Here is a 21,747-nt window from a genome sequence, read left to right on the forward strand (position 1 = left end):
TTCCTGTCCATCCTTATTATAGGAAGGAAGTGCTTTAAGGACTGCATAAACCAGTTGCCCTTGGGAAGGAGTAGAAAGGAGCCTTCCAAATAGCCAGGAATGATAATAAACATAATAGCTATGATGTGAATTTTGTACATGCTGGGCCTTGTTCAACGTGTTTTTAAATAAAATTGCCACCAACCCCCTAAGCAGCCCTACAAGGTATTAACTTGCCCTTTGCCTCATAGGCTCAGAATTCTCCTCTGAATAACTGAAGGAATATATTGTGTTCAAACCTCATAGCCTAGCAACCCAACATAGGACTTGAGCACTGTATGTGACCTTGCAGTCTCTCTTTGTTTGGACTTAAGAGGGACAAGTTCCTTCACCTCGCCCAGAAGGAAAGGAACACTGTGCCTGGACAAATGAAGTGGGTTAGGTCTTGGAGCCATATACTAACTCACACTGGGAAGTTACTTTTGAAAAGAATGTGTGATTCTGAGTTTGTTTTTATATTTACTACTTAGTTTCATCTAGATTTGCTCTTACACTGGGGTATGATTTCTGAGAAGAATGTATGATTCTGAACTTGTTTATGCATATACTGCTTATTTTCATCTATATTTACTGTAACTTACGGGAATTCCCAGTTAGGTTTTTATTATTATAATTTATTTTTAAGATTTTATTTATTTATTCATGAGAGACACACACACACAGAGGCAGAGACATAGGCAGAGGGAGAAGCAGACTCCATGCAGGGAGCCCAATGTGGGACTCGATCCCGAGACTCCAGGATCACACTCTGAGCCAAAGGTAGAAGCCCAACTGCTGAGCCACCCAGCCATCCCCCTCAGTTAGGTTTTAAAATCAGCCCACTTACTGGTTGTGTGTTTGTCAGAGGAGTCCGGGGCAATGTGGCTAAGATTTTTCTTTTGACATAAGTGAGAAAAGCTCTTAGTCATAGGGTTATTCTATCAGTGAGGATTTGAAATTAAGATTGAGGAGAGGCTGGTAGGTTAGTACTTAGTTTCCCACATAGATTCATTGGTACATGTCCTATGTCATACATATGATATGCGTCCATAACATCTTGGCTACTTATCTACTCCCTTTGTCTCCAGAAAGTCCTGGCCATATTCCTCTGCTGAGGAGTTAAGGAGTAGTGCTTCAAGATGGAGGAAAAGAAATGAGCATCCATAACATCTTGGCTACTTATCTACTCCCTTTGTCTCCAGAAAGTCCTGGCCATATTCCTCTGCTTCAAGATGGAGGAAAAGAAATGAGAATTGGAAGTGCTTTTTCTTTTAATTTTTATTTTTCTAAAAGATTTTATTTATTTATTCATGAGAGACACACACAGAGAGGCAGAGACACAGGCAGGGGGAGAAGCAGGCTCCATGCAGGGAGCCCGGTATGGAACTCAGCCCCAGGACTCCAGGATCACACATGGGGCTGAAGGCAAAGGCAGGCGCTATCCTGAGCCATCCAGGGATCCTCCAGAATTCAAGTTCTTATAACTTAAGTGTAACAGGCCACAAAATTGCCAATTAGAATCTTTAAAGATTTTAAGTAGTTTCTACACCCAGTGTGGGGCTCAGATTTACAACCCTGAGATGGAGTTGCATGCTCTACTGAGCCAGTCAGGTGCCCCCAAATTGGAATTTTTTAATGTTTAAAATATTTTAAAAGATTTGAGAGAGTGCGCTTGTGCACACATGTGCACCAGGGAGGGGCAGAGGGAGAGGGAGAGAAAAACTTAAGCAGACTCTATGCTGAGAGCCAAGCCCAACATGGGTCTTAGTCTCACGACCCTGAGATCATGCATGACCTAGTTGGAAACCAAGAGTTGGACACTCAGCCAATTGCGCCACCCAGGCGCCCCAGACAATTGAAATTTTTAAAACTCAGCCTTAGGTCATGAAATTCAGCTAACAGATGTACTAATCCAAATGATGGGACTGGTCATAATTGTCAGTGGAAGCAATTTCCCCTTGTTATTAACTTAAAACAACTGCACTAGAGCAAGCCAGTCTGCCACTTAGACAAAACACACTAGAAGTCTGTTTTCCTCTTACAAAAAAAGTCTTTTAGAAAATTAGTTTTACATTGGTAAATACCTAAAGGCACAGCATGAATTACACAAATTAATAAGGAATTCATAAAAGCATTCAGAAGAAAAAGCTATGGCTCCTTTATTATCTCCTTGCCCTTCTTAGAAATAGTTCTTTCTAGTCTTACAGTGCTTTCAAAAAGCATGGACATAATAAAGAAGTTCTTCATTTTCAATAGCAGGCTTTGAGAAGACAGTACAAAAAGTATAAAATAGCATATTATTTTAAAGTAAGCATAAAAAAAATAAAGCAAGCATAGATATCAAAGCTAGCATTTAAATAGTAGAACAGATGTTTTTTGTCCATTTAAATGATTCAGTGGTTGTACCCTTCAAATTGATTTTGGGTTATAGTTATATACAAAACAATTGGTCCATGTTTTTTCCATTTGGCCCATGCCTAAACTATAAAAAGAAAATTATAGCTATCTCCTCCAAGCTGCCAGGCTATGATGAATGTGGTAATAACCATACTATTTCAATGCCATGGGAGCGTATGATTATAAGAATAAGCATTAAATATTCTTTTTAAAATTTTTTTAGCATTAAATATTCTATTTAGGGCAAAGATATACTATGAGCTAAGGACCAAGATATCCATAGACACTTATTACCTAAAGGAAAAGACTGCATAATCCAATCTTAGACTTGTAACAACTTCCACCACTACCCAAGAAGCATGCTCTCAAATTTCTAACAATGTGCTGTCATCTGAATGGCCACTTCTAGAACTGACTTCTATTTTAAGGATGGGGTATTCATATTGACAAAGGTGTTTTGTTAACTGTAAGGCAATTATTATTTAAATATATTGATGTGGTTAATACTGGTTGATGTTACATCAACTTTTTATGTAAACATTTTATTCATCCAACCAATACAATGAGCTTTGGTTTCCTTATCTGCAAAATACCTTCACTGAGTTGTTAACATTCAACAAATGATAGCACTCTAAAAATTTCCCTTGATGGCTAAGCACTAAACTGGACATCAGAGGCATTAAGAATATAAAAAGTTCCCTGCTCTTAAGAAGCATGGTCTCTGTGACCACCTACCACCAATTTTTTTTTTTTAAAGATTGTACTTTTGTTTATTGATGAGAGACAGACAGAGAGAGAGAGAGAGAGAGAGAGAGAGGCTGAGACATAGGTAGAGGGAGAAGCAGGCTCCATGCAGGTAGCCCAATGTGGGACTCAATCCTGGGACTCCAGGATCATACCCTGAGCCGAAGGCAGATGCTCAACCACTGAGCCACCCAGGCGTCACTACCACCAAACAATTCTTGATACAGTTCGACTGCTAATTTGTTTTCCGGTATCAAATGAGAGGAAGCTTAAGAGAAAACACTGACATGTTTTACAAAAGCTACAAGTTTTACAAAAAGCTACAAGTTTATTCACATAACATATTTTAAAATGTATCAAAGTTTTAAGTAGGTCCTTTTGAATCTTGAATAAGAAATCACAACATTCAGCATTAATTAAAAACAAGAAAAGGGTGATGGTAGTCATTTATGGGATGTAGTCTAAAATGAAAATGCAGAAAATATTTATTTTGGTGGATCTGTGTTGATGCCATATTTCTCCTTGAGAAGCTTCAACTGTTCTTCCTTCTTCTTTGTGTCCATCTTCTGAAATGCCTGAAATGTGGTAAGCACCAAAGTTAACAGTTACTGATCTATAATCAAATGAATTTCACCAATAGCACTAGCCAGACAAGAATTCCTAGTATACTCTTCCTTTCCCGGTATATTAATTCTTAACATGCTCCCCCTGCAATGAGGACTGTGGCTAATACTTACCCTGTTGGCATTATAGTACAAAACCACCAGGTATCTGTTACAAACATTGAATCCTGAAAGGTGATCACATGCATTCTTGGCATCAAAGATGTCTTCATAGACCACATAAGCTGTTCCTCTAGTTTCAGGTGTGTTCCCCCTGCGGAGTGAAATAAGACTTAATTAAAATACACATTTATTCAAGATAGGAAGGATGCTGGCTGGGTTTGAGGTTGAGTGTTGAGGAGAATAACTACCATGACCTCCAGTGCTTTGATGAAACCTCAGATGTGAGGCCTTCTGGCCAAGCATCTGCGATTTCATATTATTGGAGCATTCCCTGAGGGTTGCAGTTTTCTAGAAGTTTCCTGTGGTCAAACCAAGAAAGGAGGATATGCAGATTTCTACAGAAATGATTCCATGAAAGAGTTTGAGGAGATGAAAAGGCTGGTATCTTCCAGAATGCAAAGTGATTTTGGAATGTAAAGAATTTCTTTGGATTGAGTTCCATGGAAATTTGTCCCTGACCTGTGTTCCTGAACTATGAATGCTGAGCTATGGAATAGTTTCTCTTTATAAATAAACTACTAACAAATCTGTGGAAAAAAATACACATTTACCAGAGCACTGATAGTTAAATAACAGTATTGTCTTTAAAAGACAGTAAGTGAAGTTTATATTTTGAGATCAACCTGAACACTGTTAGAGGAAATAAGTAAGCATTATGGATAGGTATGCTGGATAAGCCTACTATTTCTTGAATTGAGGTAATTTTTGTTCTCTTTTTTAAGTAAAAGAGCTACAGGTTAAACTTGCTCTGTGTCAAGATGACTACTACAGCTACCAAAGCACTAGCTGCAAACAACTAGCTTGAAACTTTGTCTGAGTCTTCATATTTACTGTTCTAGTCCTTCCTACTTCTCACGCTAAGAACCAATTCTCAATCTTTTTTTTTTTTTAAGATTTTATCTATTTATTTGAGTGTACAAATGAAGAGGTGGGGGGGCAGAAGGAGAGGGAGCAGACTCCCCACTGAGCAAGGAGCCTGAATGGGCCTCAATCCTAGGACCCAGAGATCATTACTGAGCCAAAGGCAGACAGACATTTAACTGAGCCACCCAGGTGCCTCCAATTCTCAATCTTAAGCTGGAAAGATAGTATTTTGGAGAGATGGCTTGTAAACGTCAGCAATGTCTAGAATGAGGTTTTTCTTACTGCACATTTATGCAACAGAACCAATACTTAAATTATTTACCATACTATTACCTGTAACTAGTCCCTTGTTTCTAAAGATTTAAATTTTCTCTCTCACTATAATTTTTTTAGAGATTTTATTCATCCATTCATGAGAGAGAGAGAAAGAGAGAGAGGGAGAGACATAGGCAGAGGGAGAAGCAGGCTCCATGCAGGGAGACTGACATGGGACTTGACCTCGGGTCTCCAGGATCAGGCCCTGGGCTGAAGGCTATGCTAAACCACTGAGCCACTGGGGCTGCCCTCCCTCACTCTAAAATTTTAATGTTTTATTTTATTTTTTTAAAGATTTATTTACTCTATCTATCTATCTATCTATCTATCTATGAATGATAGACATAGAGAGAGAGAGAGAGGCAGAGACACAGGAAGAGGGAGAAGGAGGCTCCATGCCAGGAGCCCGACGTAGGACTCGATCCCAGGACTCCAGGATTGCGCCCTGGGCCAAAGGCAGGCGCTAAACCACTGAGCCACCCAGGGATCCCCTAAAATTTTAATATTTTATTTTATTTTATTTATTTATTTATTTTTAATTTTTATTTATTTATGATAGTCACAGAGAGAGAGAGAGAGAGAGAGAGAGAGGCAGAGACACAGGCAGAGGAAGAAGCAGGCTCCATGCACCGGGAGCCCGATGTGGGATTCGATCCCGGGTCTCCAGGATCGCGCCCTGGGCCAAAGGCAGGCGCCAAACCGCTGCGCCACCCAGGGATCCCTAATATTTTATTTTTAAGCAATCTCTACACTCAATGTGAGGCTAGAATACATGACCAAGATCAAGAATCACGTGCTCCACCAACTGAGCCAGCCAGGCACCCTTCCCTACCTCTAATTTTAGTTTTAATTGTTAAAAACAAGACAGTCTCCATCAATGTAGGAAATGTTTCTTTTTTAAAAAAATATATTTTTAAAATATTTTATTTATTCATGAGAGACACACACACAGAGGCAGAGACATAGACAGAAGGAGAAGCAGGCTCCATGCAGTGAGCCCGATGTGGGACTCGATCCCAGGACTCCAGGATCACACCCTGAGCCAAAGGCAGATGTTTAATCGCTAACCCATCCAGGCATCCCAAAAAAACATTTTATTTATTCATGAGAGACACACACAGAGAGAGGCAGAGACATAGAGGGAGAAGCAGCCTCCCTGCGGGGAGCCTGATGTGGGACTTGGTCCCAGGACCCCAGGATCATGACCTGAGCCACCCAGGTGCCCTGGAAATAATTATTTCTCAGCAGTATTTTACTAAGGTTTATCAAATCCATAAAAATAAAACCTATTTTGTGTCTCTAGAGGGGGTGGTGTGGAAGCCACTACCAAGATGATGGCAAAATAGTGATATCTAGGAAAGCAGCCAACCATTATCCTTTATGGCCAGGAAAGGATATAAAGAGTTAATGCAGTTTCTCCCACAGAAGACTCACTGCTTTTCTAAAATGTGGTATGGTCAGCTCTCAACTTTTCATACATTCATTTTTAATATATGCACTCCCATGCATTACACAGGTCTGTTTGGCTTGGGAGAAGGGCTGAGCTTTGACAGAGATGCGTGGAAGGGATTGTGCAGGGAAGGGGTGGGGTTATCTGCAGGCCAGGGCAGGTTGCTAGAAGTGGAAACTGGACCTTGCTTGTGGATACTGAGCTGCTCCTTGTGTAGGTTTTCCTTGCCACCTCCTCTCTTCACCTCACCAGCTTCCTTCCACAGGGAGGTAGGGAAGTGTGAAGAGCAACAAACTGCAGGCAGCAGATGGCCAAGTGCTTGTCAGTGGGGGCAGTGGGCACAGGTCCCACTCAGCTTATGCTCCCAGTGTGATAAAGATGGACCCCTCCATCTGTGTTCTAGTCACTCAGTGCCAACTGTGGAGTAAGGTTTAAGACCGTGGGCTGCCCCTCCATCTGCCATAGTTCCTGCATAGGGTCAAGCAAAGGCAGTAGGCCATGGGAAGGGGAGGTATCTGTTAAATTTGATCCATGACAGGACTAGTGTTGGACCCTGGTCAGAGCTATGCTTCTTGTAAAGGGGGATGGGAGAGGTACAGGGTGGTGGGGTGGTCAGGAGGTGCCAATGTCCTTGAAAGCTTACAGGCTATCAGGCTGAATGGGCCCAATGAGGGATTTTATAATATTCCTTACCCTCAGGGAATAGTCTAACAACTTTTGGACTTTAATCTCTACACCCAACATGGAGCTCAAACCCCAAGATCAAGAGTTGTGTGTTCTTCCTACTGAGCCAGACAGACACCCCAACTTCTGGACTTTTGACTTTTAATTTTCAAGAGTGCATTAGCTATGAAATTTGGAGACCAAATAAAAAAACACTGCCCCAAAGACTTTGCCAAAAAGCCTACCTATATTTAAAAAAAAAAAAAAAGCCTACCTAGTTCTCCATTTGGAATAAAAACATGAGATTTTATTTTAAGTTTAAACTTAATAATATTTTGGTTTTTATTTTTATTTTTTAAAAATATATATTTTTATTTTATTTATTTATTTTTAAATTTTTATTTACTTATGATAGTCACAGAGAGAGAGAGAGAGAGAGAGAGAGAGGCAGAGACACAGGCAGAGGGAGAAGCAGGCTCCATGCACTCGGAGCCCGACGTGGGATTTGATCCCGGGTCCCCAGGATCGCGCCCTGGGCCAAAGGCAGGCGCTAAACCGCTGCGCCACCCAGGGATCCCCTAAAAATATATATTTTTTAAAGATTTTATTTATTCATGAGACAGAGAGAAAGAGAAAGAGAGAAAGAGAGAGAGAGAGGCAGAGACACAGGCAGAGGGAGAAGCAGGCTCCATGCAGGGAGCCCGATGTTGGACTCGATCCCGTGTTTCCAGGATCACACCCTGGGCTGAAGGCAGCACTAAACCGCTGAGCCACCCGGGCTGCCCATTTTAGTTTTTATTAACTGGGCAAGGAAGGTCCTATATATTTCATTTTTCTCTCATAGCACCATGCACACAAGTGCTAATAAGCATTTGAAAAGTGGAGATCTGGGCAGCTCCAGTGGCTCAGCGGTTTAGCGCCACCTTCAGCCCAGGGCGTGATCCTGGAGACCCGGGATCGAGTCCCACGTCAGGCTCCCTTCATGGAACTTGTTTCTCCCTCTGCCTCTCTCTCTCTGTCTGTCTCTCATGAATAAAATAAATATAAATCTTAAAAAAAAAAAAAAAAGAGAGAGAGAGAGAGAGAACAGTGGAGATATACTTTCTCCCACGAATTCTCTCACACATCCTTTCTCCTGGAAGCTTAAAAAAAAAAAATCCAAAACAAAAGTATCTCTTTCTTACATCTTCTTAGGAACTAGAATAGGGATGGGCACTAAGCCCATTTTATTATTTTTTTAAAGATTTTTAAAATTTATTTATTCATGAGAAACACAGAGAGAGAGGCAGAGACACAGGCAGAGTGAGAAGCAGGCTCCAGGTAGGGAGCCTGATGTGGGACTTGATCCTGGAACTCCAGGACCCCACCCTGGGCTGAAGGCAGTGCTAAACCACTGAGCCACCTGGGCTGCCTACCCCATTGATCCCATTTTAAAGATTCTCATCTCAAAAGTGTCCCAGTGGCTATTATCTTTTTTTTTTTTTTTTTTTTTTTTTTTTAAAGATTTGCCTAATCACGTGCATTAACCTCTCTGGGCTTCGGCTGCTTAATGTGTCAAACAGCAATATCAGGATCTATCACTTGCCCTACATTTTACATGTTTGAATAATCAAAAGAGGTAAAAGGTATGAAAGGGTTTTAAAAAGTTCCAAGCACCAAGTGTCTGCTATATATACCAGGAAGGGTCATCACTTATCACAGTTTAAGACTGTCCAGGTTTAAAAAAAAAAAAAAAAAAAAAAGACTGTCCAGGTTTTAGCACTGAAAGTCTATATCCCAGAAAACCCCTTGGTCCTGGACAAACAGGGAAGGTTGGTCACCCTAGTTCTAGGGGCTAAATATGTGATAAAGCATGATCACAGCTAGGGAGCAAAAACACACCTGTTTCTCCATCTATAACTTAGACCTAAATTCCCGCACACCAAACTTTTATGAATTTATTCAACAAATATAATATTGTGTTCCTTCTGTATGACAGGCACTGGAAAAGGATAGTGAAAAAGACAAGCATCATCCCTCCCTTCAAGGAACTTTATCCAAGTGGGAGAAAGATAAATACAGATGAGAAATATTATAAAGGAAGTAGACAGCTGTGGCAGAGATTACTGGGAGGCCAAGGATGACCTAAAGATCAGGTGGTCAGGATAAACCTCTGAAAAGGTGACACAAGTGGAGACATGACAAATGAGGAGCCAGATAGGAGATGAGCCAGGTGAAAACTGTTCCAAAAGGAGGGATCAGTGTACAAAGGCCTGAGCTACTCTGTACCCTTCTAAAGATGCCACTGCTTGATTTTCTATTCTTCTACCTTGGCTTTCTGAAACACGCTCTAACTTCACTGACATAAGCATCTCTTAGTTGTGTACTAGCAATAAGTTTTGTAACACTTTCATAAGTCGATCAAAACCATTTTCTGTATTATTCATTTATTTATATACATGAGGTGCTTACCATGTATTAGGCACCACAGCTGTCAACCCCAAATGAAAAGACAGGCACCTGTCCTGGAGGAGCTCACAGGCTGGGAGGAGATAAGCACACAGACAACAGCAAAAAGGTGTGCTAAAAGATGTTCACAGAAGGTGCTGTGGGAGCATAGAGTGGTGGCTAATGCACACCAGCACGAAAATATTCCATAACAAAGTGCTTTCACAGGCATGATCTAATTTGATCCTTACTAAAATTCTTTTAAGACAGGTTAGGAAGATTGTGTTTCATAAGTAATTTGAAGCTCAGAGGGATTAAATATTTTGCCCAGTTGTATAGGACTAGCAAATGTCCAGCTAGTATTTGAACTTAGGTCTTACAACCAAGTCAGTAAATTTATCATACTGCCTCCATGTTAAAAGCTGAAAGGCATAGTCTATCTAGATTATCTTACATGTGAGGGAACAGAAAACCAAAAACCAACAAGTTGTCTAGGGTTGCAGGGCCTGAAGCAGAATCTTATCTCCTGATCTCCAAGTCAGGGGACCTTCTGTATACCATTCTTCGATGTCTAGAACAAGGTTTCTTAACCTGTGTTTAATGTACCCATGAAATCATCTGCAAAATGTTTTGTGTACTGTTCTGTGGAAAGAGTCCAAAGCTTTTATCAAAGACTGAGACTCCCTAAAGAAGATGGCTGGTCTATAACACTTCATTTCTTTTTTTTTTTTTTTTTTTTAATTTTTATTTATTTATGATAGTCACAGAGAGAGAGAGAGAGGCAGAGACATAGGCAGAGGGAGAAGCAGGCTCTATGCACCGGGAGCCCGATGTGGGATTCGATCCTGGGTCTCCAGAATCGCGCCCTGGGCCAAAGGCAGGCGCCAAACCGCTGCGCCACCCAGGGATCCCTAACACTTCATTTCCATTCCCACTTAAGTACCAGTGATGATGTATTGCTAGCATTTGGTTTACTCTCTGGAGGGAAAATTATGACTTAAAAGGAGAGTCCTCAAGATCTGAGTTCTAAAAGCCAAGAAGCTCTCAGGTCATAAAAGAAAATTTATTAAGAGATATTCAGGAGCGCCTGGATGACTCAATTGGCTAAGTGTCCAACTCTTTGTTTTAGCTCATGTCATGATCTCAGAGTCATGAGATAAAGCCCTGTGTTGGGCTCTGCACTCAATGCAGAGTCTGCTTGAGGATTCTCTCTCCCTCTGCCCCTCCCACTTGTGCGTGCACACTCGCTCGCTCGCTCTCTCTCTTAAAAAAAAAAAAGATACTTAGATACTTAGGGGTGCCTCAGTAGGGGAAGTGTGCAACTCTTGATCTCTCAACTCTTGGGTTCAAGACTCCATGTTGGGTATAGAGATTAATAAAACTAAAAAAAAAAAAAAAAAAAAAAAAAAAAAAAAAAAACCTTAAAGAAAAAAAGAAATCCTTCCAGATGAACTCTTATGTAAGTGGCCCATCATACTAACTACAGTGTCAGTGGCTATGAATTTGTGTAGTGTAAATAATTTAGAATCAGAAGATTTTATCATTAAATAGCTGTGTGAACTTAGAAAGGTACTTGTACTCTCTGAGCCTTGGTAGTCTCACCAGTAAAACAAATTACTGGGGTGCCTGGGTGGCTTGGTCAGTTCAGTGTCCAACCCTTGGTTTCAGCTCAGGTCATGATCTCAGGGTCTTAGGATCAAGTCCCGTGTTGGACTCTGTGCTCAGCAGGAAGTCTGCTTGAGGATTCTCTCTTCCTCTCCTTTTGTCCCCCTCCCCTGCTCCCATGTTTGATTGCTTTCTCTCTCTCTCTTATATAATAAATCTTTAAACAAAAGAAAGCAAAACCCAGACAATTATCACCTCCACACAGGGCTGTCTTAGTTGGTGATACAAATAAAAGCACCTATTATAACTGGCATTTTGTAGATGTTCAATAAATATCACCTGAAGATACAAACCCCAATTTTTATATTAAATTAAAACCTGAACTTGTGTTGCAATTATTCTCCCATAAACCCTTAAATTTTCAATAGAAAAAAAAGGAATAAAAAACAAATCTTCTATAGAAAGCTGCAGTTGGAAAAAAATTCACTTTTCTCAGTTACTTGTATACTTTCTTAGTTTATTCAGAAATTCTGGAATCAGGCGATAGCAAAGCAAATTAAGAGTTGATACGTATAAAAAACACAGTATTATATATCTGACTTTACAAATAATAGTGATATAATAAATGTTAGTTCTTTCTTTGCTCACCCATTCCCTTCAAAACTTTCATTACTACTTCATGCCTTCTCTAATTTCACAACTACAAAAAAAAAAAAAATAAAAAAAATAAAAAAAATAATTTCACAACTACGACTGTTGGCTCTCACTGAGCAAGATCAGGAGAGTCTTATTTGTTTCCATACAAAAATAATCTCATCTCCCAGATTTCAATCTATTTAGTCTCTGGGATTGGTTAGGCCTTGCTTTCAGCTATAATTAATTAATTAATTAATTCTTTCTTTTTTTGTCATAGGTGCATGTCAGCTATAATTCTAAGATTATACAGTCATTTCTTTGAAACAACATTTCAAAAGTCTCAGTAAGACTCACACTCGGATCTGACGAATAGGTCCATATTTCCCAAATATATCATACATTTCTTCAGCTGTGATTTTGTATGGCAAATTTCTTATATATAAAATCCGATTTACTTCGGGTGGAAGTCGAATCTAAAATGAGAAATACATACTATTATTGTAATCAGGGCCAGGAGTGCTACGACCTAAAAAAAAAAAAAAAAAAATTATCATAATAAATTCTCACAGTAAAAACAACAAAAAAATCCACCTAATAGTCAAGAATAAGAATTATTTTTAAAAAGTATATAATCTGGGATCCCTGGGTGGTGCAGTGGTTTAGCGCCTGCCTTTGGCCCAGGGCGCGATCCTGGAGACCCGGGATCGAATCCCACGTCGGGCTCCCGGTGCATGGAGCCTGCTTCTCCCTCTGCCTGTGTCTCTGCCTCTCTCTCTCTCTCTCTCACTGTGTGCCTATCATAAAAAAAAAAAAAAAAAAAAAAAAAAAAAAAAGTATATAATCTGATATTCCTGAAAATGGCATGGCTTTCAGAAAAGCAACTGGGCACTAGTTTTAGGGAAGACTATTAGTAGCAACTAGTAAGGGGCTACATAAAACCCAGGCTTCCAGGCTCTACAGTTAAACAGGATTTCCAACCTCATTTAAAAGTCCTCAATGCTTTAGACATATATGGGAAAGAACAAAAGGTACTGTTCCTGTTTCCTAGACATAAAACTCCCATTGATGACTCTTATCAGGTCTTTCTCAAGAAACTGTTATATCAATGATATCTTCTTTCTCTTGAATATAGTCTCTCCTTAATCATTGGCTTTTATTCCTTAGGTGAGTAGCTGCTTATATCCTGACAATTGTTATACAAAACAAAATAGTTATTTGGATCTCCTTTCCTTCATTCAACAAATATTTACTGAGTACCTTCTTTATTCATCTATCAGGCGAGGCATTAGGATTACACAGTGAAGGAAAAAAGCAATGTTTTTGTCTTCCCTGACTTATCAGGGAAGTTTTGCTTTTTTTCTTCTTTCAGTCAAGTGTCTGGAAAGCTAAAGTCTATACTCACTTACCTCATATTCTTTACTGACACCAACCTACCACAACCCAGCTTCCACCCCAGCACTGAAGAAAATATTTTTATGCTAAGGCCTTTAAAAATGTATTCATTTTAGAGAGAGACAGGCATGGGGAGGGGCAGAGGGAGGGAATCTCAAGCAGACTCCACGCTGAGCAAGGAGCCCAAAGTGGGTCTGGATCCCACAACCCTGAGATCAAATTTGGAGCCAAAACCAAGAGTTGGACACATAACCGACTGAGCCACCCAGAGCCCCGGCACTAAGACCTTTCGGTCACAGTGTTCAATTGTCATCACATTACAGCTGACCTACCCTTTTTCCTGAGACAGTTTTTCTTAGGTTTCTGTAATAATACCCCATCTCTAACATTAGAATGTACACAGCAGGGCTTTTTGTTTTATTCACTGTCGTATCCTCAATATATAGACTTGTCAGGCATACAACAGTTCGATAAATTTAACTTCTGAACTGTTTCCTATCTCGCAATTCTGGTACATGGCAGGTGCTCAAAATACTGCCACGGCATTAATGAAGGGCCCCGCAAAGCTCCGTGACTTGAGGAGAATCTCAGGCTCTGGTTGCCTGCGAGCTATAAGGTTATTTACAGGGGACTCGTCTGTGTCACTGACTTGGGCGAAGAAGATTCTGTCGCCTGGTCCTAGGTGCCCATCAAGCAACAAAGGCTGTAGGGCTAACACTATCACTGACACCAGAATAAGAGCCCGAGGAGACGCTCACGAGGGGCTGAGGCGGAGTTGCGGCTCTAGGGGCATCCCCGTCCGTAAGGACGGGGCCAGGGTGGAACCCCAGTGAGAGCACCACGAATTCTGGGCTACTCCGGCCTGCAGAACCCAGGACGGGCAAAATACCGCCCCACACCGTGAAGAGTCCAGCAGCGACACCCTCCCCCTCTTCGGCAGAAGGTCCCGATACTCACGTTCGCCCTCTTGGCCGCTTGCATAGCCATCTTGGCGGGCTGATGAGGTTACTGCCACAAAGACCGGAATTCCTCCGGAGAGCTCCGGAGCGCGCCCCACTGCACCAGGACACCGCGTCAAGCCCGGGTCATCCACCTCCAACCACGGCCGGAAGCTTTACATCGCGTCGGATTATCGCCGCGCCACGCCGAGACGTGCTGACGTAATAGCCCCCGTCGAAAAGACTCCGGGGCAAAACGAACCCGAGGCGGAAAAAAAGAGGCCGGAAAGACGGAAGACGCGAGGACTCGAGACGCCTTTACGAGCACTGCACCGGAAGGGGCGGGGCGTGGGCTTTAAGGAGGGGCGGCCCTGAGAGAAGGAAGCGGGCCGGAGGGGGCGGGGCGGGGCTGCGCCCAGGTGGGCGGCGGGAGGGCGGGGCCTGGCCCTCGCGGCCGGGGCCTCGGGCAGGTGCGCCCCGCGGAGCCTCGGGGTGGTGGCCTGCGCTGTTCCCGCAGCCGGAACTGCCCGCCCCGTAGCGCCCCCACTGCTCGGGGCTTTGCAGTTGTCCCAGCGGCGCCGGCGGCCCCGCCTCCCGCCTCCCGCCTCCCCGCCCCGCCCCGCCCCTCGGCGGCCTCAGTTCGCGGTCGGGGGCTGCCACAGTGAGACGGCCGCCCTTCGCATCTACTCTTTATTTCCTTAGATGGGCTTTAGGTGGGCCAGTGGGTTCCGGGGCGGCCTGCGGTCGCGCCCGATCTCCTTCCTCGGACCGCGGACTTTCTCCAGGGCCTCCTTCACCGAGGCAGCTGCAGGACGATCTTGCCCACGTTCTGGTTGCTCTCCATGTACGCGTGGGCCTCCTGGATTGCAGTCACGGGGTACACCCTGTCCAGCACCGGCAGTAGACGTTGGGGGCTCTCCGTGGAGAAGTGGGGCAGGATGTGTTCTGTGAAAGCCTCCACCAGCGTCTGCTTGTACTTAGATCAGGAAAAGGAGGCCATCAGTCCAGGCAGGGCCCTAACCTTGCCGCTCCCCGCCCTGCTCGGCCTGGCCTTTGTGCGCTCTCCGAACCGTGTACACAGCTGAAAATGCGCACAGGCGGTACCTAACCCCTTCACTACCAGCACGCTGTGCATGCCCGCAAATGTAGAACCTCACTTCTGTACCAGAGAAAGACTGAATCCTGGACTAAAATATTAAAATGTAAAGCAGGGGGTGACCACAGACAGGACTATACAAGCTGAGTTCAAAAGGGATGTTTAAGCTCTGAGGCCCCACGGGTGTGAAACCCTAGGCTGGGAAACATCCCCCAATCTAGCACCTGCTAGAGTGCCACACAGATTTCCATAACATGTAACCTGTTGAAGGTAGAACCTTAACCTTACTCTCCTAAGAGGCTTTTTTTTTTAATCACACTGAGTTCTGCCTTTGAAGGCAACATCTTGGCACTATTAGAAGTATCTCCGGGGATCCCTGGGTGGCGCAGCGGTTTAGCGCCTGCCTTTGGCCCAGGGCGCGGTCCTGGAGACCCGGGATCGAATCCCACGTCGGGCTCCCGGTGCATGGAGCCTGCTTCTCCCTCTGCCTGTGTCTCTGCCTCTCTCTCTCTCTGTGACTATCATAAATAAATAAAAATTAAAAAAAAAAAAAAAAGATTAAAAAAAAAAAAAAAGAAGTATCTCCTAATATTGTAAATGCTTTTTTCATTCTGTTAGAAAGTTTAAAAAACATATGAAGTATTAGCTACCTTCTTTCTGAGATGTTGAGACTTCTATGGACCACTTTTAATTAGTTCTGTGAAAATGGTTACTTATTTACCCAAAAGGGGGGGGGGGGTTTCTACATAGGCTCTCTAACATTAAGATGTGTGAAATCTTCCTTTCTTGCAGCTATGTAAACACATCACACTTTTGTGGGTAATAATTAAATTGCATGTTTTCTTTTTACTCATTTACCTTTTTGTCCCTGGATCTCAGCAGAGTGGTGATCAGACTTCCTCGTTTAAAAAGTAGCTTTGAAAATAGAGGTCCACTGATGTCCGTTCCTCCCATCAGGCCATAGAGAATCCAGCGACCATCAAGAGCCAGGCAGTTGACGTTTTTCTCCCAGTAGGATCCACCTATGCAGTCTAGAATAAGGTTGACTCCAGCACCTTTCATACGAAACACAGATTTGTAATGCTCGTCGGACACAGAATGCTTTGTGCAAAATAGGATTCCAGGGCACATTTGTGAATATATGGGTATACAGACAGGTGCAAATGGTATATCTATAGGTTGGAAATAGAAACATTGCTCATAGAAACGTTGTTGCTGATGGAGTTTAGGTAGCTGAACTCTATAATACATGTGTGCTCTACAGTTCATCTTTTATGATTCCTAGCCACAGCAAGGGGGAAATGGGGCAATACCATGACCTGATATCTCTCTTGATCCCCCTGTAAGTACAGAACCCACTGACACCCAGTCATGAATGAGAATAGAACAGGAGTCTACAGGGCAGGTGGGTTCACATCTAAATTATGAAGTCTCTGGGATCCCCGGGTGGCTCAGCAGTTTAGTGCCTGCCTTTGGCCCAGGGCCTGATCCTGGAGTTCCGGGATGGAGTCCCACATTGGGCTCCCTTCGTGGAGCCTACTTCTCCCTCTGCCTGTCTCTGCCTCTCTCTCTCTCTGTCTCTCATGAATAAATAAAATCTTAAAAAAAATAAATTATGAAGTTTCTGCACTGGGTTATCTGATACATAGTTTTGCTAGCTTTGGTTTCATCTCTCCTTTTTGGCTCATGGAAAAATTGAAAGGGATGAGCCAAAAATATACAGATTTGGCTTTGGAATACAGAGGCTCACCCATTTAGGGAGCTACCATCCTAACCCTACTATGACCAGCACTAAACTGGTCTCTGCCCCACACTCCTGATAACCCATTGCAGAGTGACTTGGAAGAAGAGGTCTTGGATAATTCCAGTCCAACACTTTGTGATTCATTTGGTCTCTAAAATGTGTATCAATGATCACTTACAAGAATGCACACAGAAACATTTTATTCCTAAACAGTGCCTGCCTGTCTCCAGAGATCAAACACCGGAGTACTAGAATTTGGCTAGGACAGCTGCTGTGCATTTAGCAGAGGCAAGACAGATCCAGAGCACTGGCAAACTCCAGGCTGGTGAGGGTTTGATTTAATCATCTCTGAAATTCCTATTGGTCTGCAGAAGCTATTGTTTACCTTTGGTGAATTTCAGTATTGCTTCAGAAAAATCCTCTTCTTTGTAATTGAATCCAGCAGCTGCTCCAAGCTTTTCTGCCATCTGAAGCTTGTGCTGGGAGCCAGCTGTGACTAGAGGAATAGCTCCAGCCATCCGGGCCAGTTGGATGGCAGCTGTGCCCACACCACTTGCTCCGGCATGGATTAGCACAGAGTCTCCAGCCTGAACGTTTCCTGTGACACAAAGTACAGGAACCATTGTCTTTACAAGTGCTACACATTCCCCATGCAGGCATATTATACCCCATGCACCTGCCCTGGCCCACCAAATGCCAAATCTCTTGCTCTCTTAAGAGAGCATAATGACAGCTCTTTATTGTTTTCCTGCCTCTTGTCAAAGTGGGAAACAACCTTTTGAAATACTTCCTCCATAGGAAGCAGCCACATCCATAATGTACGTTTTACTTATGGAATAACACTGAGACATGCATCTGACATATACCTTAATAAGAATAACCGCCATTCTCACTGTCACCATCTGAAGCCAGTTCCTCTTATGTCTGAAACTGGCCTCCAGCTGGTCTCACTGATCCAGGCACCACGCACAATCACCAGGCTCCTCTTCCTAAAATGGAGCTTTCATTACCTCACTTTCTCCTCAAGATATAAAGTGGTTCTCAGTGGGCTTTTGCATCAAGTCCAGACAATGTACCATTCAAGGCCACTAAAAGCCAGTCCCAGTCTCATCTTTCACAGATAATAATCATCATCCTTCCGAGTGGAGCAGCTGATTTCACCTTGACACTCTCCTAAGCCACCTTGGCCTGTCTTCTGTCCCATCTCAATTTTACCCATCCTTCCAGTCCTCCTTTTCCAGAAAGCTCTCTCTGACCACCCATGGCCACACTAACTCTTCCCATCTTGACTTTCTATTGTAGTTGGAAACAAGGCCATCGTCTGAACTCTGTGGTTGTCTAATTCCTGTGCATGTCTTGTCTTCCCAGTTTCACTGAGCTCTCTGACAGCAGGGACAAATCATCTTAGGTTCCCTCCCATTAGCCCCTGGCTGGCTTCAGTGGGGAGGAATAAAAGTTGATTGGCCCCTTCTACTGCACTAGGGCTCGCAGAGAGAAGCCCAGCAGGACTTTGTGCGGCTGGGATGACTGGTGGGCCTATGATGTGAAGATATGCACATGCCTTCTATCCAGTGCTTTCCAGACTTTCTATCTGCTAACCGTGATTTTCAGCCTCAACATCAGGCCATTGCTAACATGGTATGAGGACCTGATACTACTAGTAGTACATTAGAATGAGGTGCTGGGGTTGGGTATGGCTTGGCGGCCAGCCCAAAGGTGCCCCAGAGGACTGCTGGGTTTTGAGGTGGGGGAGTCATGAAGTAACTGAACCACACTGTATAGAGTGAGTTTGGGGGGGCCTCCTCACCCAAGAGATGTAATAGCTGGAAGGCGGTAAGCCAGGCCTCTGGGATGGCTGCAGCCTGGGATAGGGTCAGTCCTGCTGGGATGGGCATGAGGAGCTCTTCAGGGACAGTGACATATTGAGCCTGTCCCCCGCCGGGCAGCAGAACCATGGCTGGGTCCCCAATCTTCCAGTGCCCCTGGCAGGCAGGCCCCAGCTCTGCTATGTGTCCAGATGCTTCCAGTCCTAAAATGCTGCTGGCTCCTGGGGGTGGGGCATATCGGCCTTGTCTCTGCACAAAAAAGGGTGCACTAAGTGGTGAGCAAGATCAGAAATGTGTATGTCACTATCCCTGACCCTCTACCAATAGCCCCCCTTTTTCTCAGAAAAATCAGGATAAAGTCAGGTTTTATAAATCAGGAAAAGAGACAGGAGAAGTAATTCAAATAAGACACTGAAGGTCGGGGGCAGCCCGGGTGGCTCAGCAGTTTAGCACTGCCAAAGAGCCCAGGGCGTGATCCTGGAGACCCGGGATTGAGTCCCACATTAGGCTCCCTGCTTGGAGCCTGCTTCTCCCTCTGCCTGTGTCTCTGCCCTCTCTCTCTCTCTCTCTCTCTCTCTCTGTTCTCTTATGAATGGATAAATAAAATCTTAAAAAAAAAAAAAAGACGCTGAAGGTCACATAATCAGTGGATGTCAGAATTGGGAGCTATTAGCTATTGACTTTATCTAAATGCCTTGTTTTACAAATGGAGGAACTGAAACCTGCGGAACAAAACCGTGAACTCCTTTTTTTTTTTTTTTTAAATATTTTTTTCTTTATTTATTTATGATAGTCACACACAGAGAGAGAGAGAGAGAGAGAGAGGCAGAGGGAGAAGCAGGCTCCATGCACCGGGAGCCCGACGTGGGATTCGATCCCGGGTCTCCAGGATCGCGCCCTGGGCCAAAGGCAGGCGCCAAACCGCTGCGCCACCCAGGGATCCCAAAACCGTGAACTCCTTAATGATAGTTCTTATATATTTAAGTGCCAGGCTTTGTATTCACTCACTGCAATCCTCAGAAGCCTCTGACTAGAGGTTTCAGAGTAAAGTGAAGAAGAGAACGTGAGCAAAGAGTGTGCACTAGAACCATTTGAGGAGCTTTTTCAGAGTATACATGCCTGGGTTCTGGTCATGCTTATTTTGGAAAAGTGCCCCAGTTGATTCTGGCACACATTTCTCAATTACCCCAATTGATGCAGGTGGCTCAGTTTAGCACTTCAAATAGCAAAAAAACAGAAGATTCCTCGAGTACAGTCCCCTGCCAGTTCCAGGGCCCTCAGAGTGGAAAGAATGCAGACTTTGTAACCACAAAGCCCTGGATTTGAATTACAGCAGCCCTGTGTGGCCTTGGGCGTATTGCTTAACCTCTGCCCCTCAGTTTCTTTATCTGAATAATAGGAATGGTAAGCGGGGTTGCCTGAGGGGTAAATGTGATAGAGCAAGGCCTAGAGCCACAACCCCCTCAACAAATGGTAGTTCCCATCTCCTTATCTGGAAACTGGAGCGGATGATGGATTAGCACAGGGTGGCTGCTGCTTTGTAACTATCCCTGTATGTGGTCTTAGAAGCCCCAGCACACATTCTGCAGACACGTCTTGATGCGTGTGACTGGCAGTGCCCTAGGTCATTCCTCCATCCGTCTGGTGAATGTTTACAGAAGGCTCTGGAGTCCCACCCTGCCGCAGCCACAGCCTGACTCTTGGGTACCTGAAGTAAATCGGCACGGTTCAGGGCGCTGGCCGCCACCTTCAGGAGGACTTCGCCCTCTACTGGGCTGGGCTTGGCCACCTCCTTCAAGTAAAGGTTTTCGGGTCCTCCCGGCTCGTCGAAGTGCACAGCTAACATGTTCTCCGAGGACACCCTAGAAGCAAGGGAGGGAGCCCGAGGCTCTTTGCGGAGCGCAGCGCCCCCTGCCGGCCAGCGGCTTCCCTTTGGGTCTCCAGAGGGTCTGGCCCTCGCCGCGCCCCGCCCTCCTTCCTGCGGGGTCCCTGCAGCCTGCGGACAGATCCCTCGCCGAGGACACCAGTTAGGGCCGATGGGACGGGGACAGCCCCCGGCTTGGCTGCAGCGGACGGGGAGACACGGAAGAGCGTGAGGCAAGCTGCGCTCCCTCGGAGTTGGGAGCCACCCCCACCCCACCCCACCCCACCCCACCGGCCCGGGCGTGGGTTCCCGGACACTTACTGGGGCCCCACTCTTCCACCGCTTCCGGCGGCGCGGTCCTGCGCTCGCGGCCCTCGGGCGCCTGGAGGAGAGCCCTGACCCGGGGCTGCCTCTGCTGCGAGCGCCAAGGACCGCGGGGCTCCGGGCAGCGTGCCAGCGGTGGGACTGGCCCGAACCGACCTCCAGTCCTGCTCCTCCTTCCCCTTTTAAGATGCAAAGTTAGTGACAGCGAATCAGGTTCTCTCTCTCTCTCGGCCTGGGAAACCCGTCTTTCTTCCGGCTGCAGGACATGTTTCAGCCCTCACTGCCTGCAGAGAAAGCGTCCTCTCCCTAGGGATCTCACTCTCTCTCTTAAATAAACGAAATCTTTTTTTTTTTTTTTTTAAGATTCTATTTATTCATTCATGAGAGACAAAGAGAGAGAGAGAGAGAGAGAGAGAGAGAGAGATGGGCAGAGACACAGGCAGGGGGAGAAGCAGGCTCCATGCAGGGAGCCCCATGCAGGACTCCATCCTAGGTCTCCAGGATCAGGCCCTGGACCAAAGGTGGCACTAAACTAATAATAAACTAATACAAGAGAGAAAAGTGGAAAAGATTCTGGAAGAGGAGGAAGTAGGCCAAGACACAAAGGGTTGAGCCAGAGAATAAGATTAGTTTGGGGATCCCTGGGTGGCGCAGCAGTT

The 21,747-nt window shown here is 44.5% G+C and overlaps 2 protein-coding genes across 3 annotated transcripts; both read right to left on the bottom strand.

The window, feature by feature from the left end:
• Nucleotides 1-3,467: 3,467 nt before the first annotated feature.
• Nucleotides 3,468-14,563, bottom strand: SF3B6 (splicing factor 3b subunit 6). Its single transcript, XM_025454529.3, has 4 exons — nucleotides 14,254-14,563; nucleotides 12,259-12,377; nucleotides 3,897-4,035; nucleotides 3,468-3,734 (listed from the first exon to the last, which is right to left on the bottom strand). Exons 1-4 carry the CDS (start codon nucleotides 14,281-14,283, stop codon nucleotides 3,645-3,647), a joined length of 378 nt encoding a protein of 125 aa, XP_025310314.1. The 5' UTR covers nucleotides 14,284-14,563; the 3' UTR covers nucleotides 3,468-3,644.
• Nucleotides 14,564-14,910: 347 nt separating this feature from the next.
• TP53I3 (tumor protein p53 inducible protein 3) lies at nucleotides 14,911-21,419 on the bottom strand. 2 transcript variants are annotated; one of them, XM_049096215.1, is made up of 6 exons: nucleotides 21,086-21,419; nucleotides 20,609-20,963; nucleotides 18,882-19,149; nucleotides 17,460-17,672; nucleotides 16,189-16,385; nucleotides 14,911-15,210 (listed from the first exon to the last, which is right to left on the bottom strand). In XM_049096215.1, the coding sequence occupies exons 2-6, from the start codon at nucleotides 20,744-20,746 to the stop codon at nucleotides 15,028-15,030; spliced, it is 999 nt and encodes a 332-aa protein (XP_048952172.1). In that variant the 5' UTR covers nucleotides 20,747-20,963; nucleotides 21,086-21,419; the 3' UTR covers nucleotides 14,911-15,027. The 2 variants fall into 2 exon arrangements, with proteins under 2 accessions (XP_048952172.1, XP_025310313.1); XM_025454528.3 differs by having other exon boundaries at nucleotides 20,609-20,762; nucleotides 21,086-21,418.
• Between the last annotated feature and the right edge of the window lie 328 nt (nucleotides 21,420-21,747).

Source organism: Canis lupus, chromosome 17, assembly GCF_003254725.2.
Source record: "Canis lupus dingo isolate Sandy chromosome 17, ASM325472v2, whole genome shotgun sequence".
Classification (NCBI taxonomy): domain Eukaryota; kingdom Metazoa; phylum Chordata; class Mammalia; order Carnivora; family Canidae; genus Canis; species Canis lupus.

Excerpts from the sequence above, each read along its gene's own strand:
- SF3B6 (XM_025454529.3), bottom strand. The coding sequence starts at position 14,283 with ATGGCTATGCAAGCGGCCAAGAGGGCGAAC. Across the intron at positions 12,378-14,253 it reads AAGCGGCCAAGAGGGCGAAC|ATTCGACTTCCACCCGAAGT; the intron begins GTGAGTATCGGG and ends TTCTCATTTTAG. Across the intron at positions 4,036-12,258 it reads CCTATTCGTCAGATCCGAGT|GGGGAACACACCTGAAACTA; the intron begins GTGAGTCTTACT and ends TTCACTCCGCAG.
- TP53I3 (XM_049096215.1), bottom strand. The coding sequence starts at position 20,746 with ATGTTAGCTGTGCACTTCGACGAGCCGGGAGGACCCGAAAACCTTTAC. Across the intron at positions 17,673-18,881 it reads CCAGCTATTACATCTCTTGG|GAAACGTTCAGGCTGGAGAC; the intron begins GTGAGGAGGCCC and ends TTTGTGTCACAG. Across the intron at positions 15,211-16,188 it reads TGAGATCCAGGGACAAAAAG|TACAAGCAGACGCTGGTGGA; the intron begins GTAAATGAGTAA and ends TCCTGATCTAAG.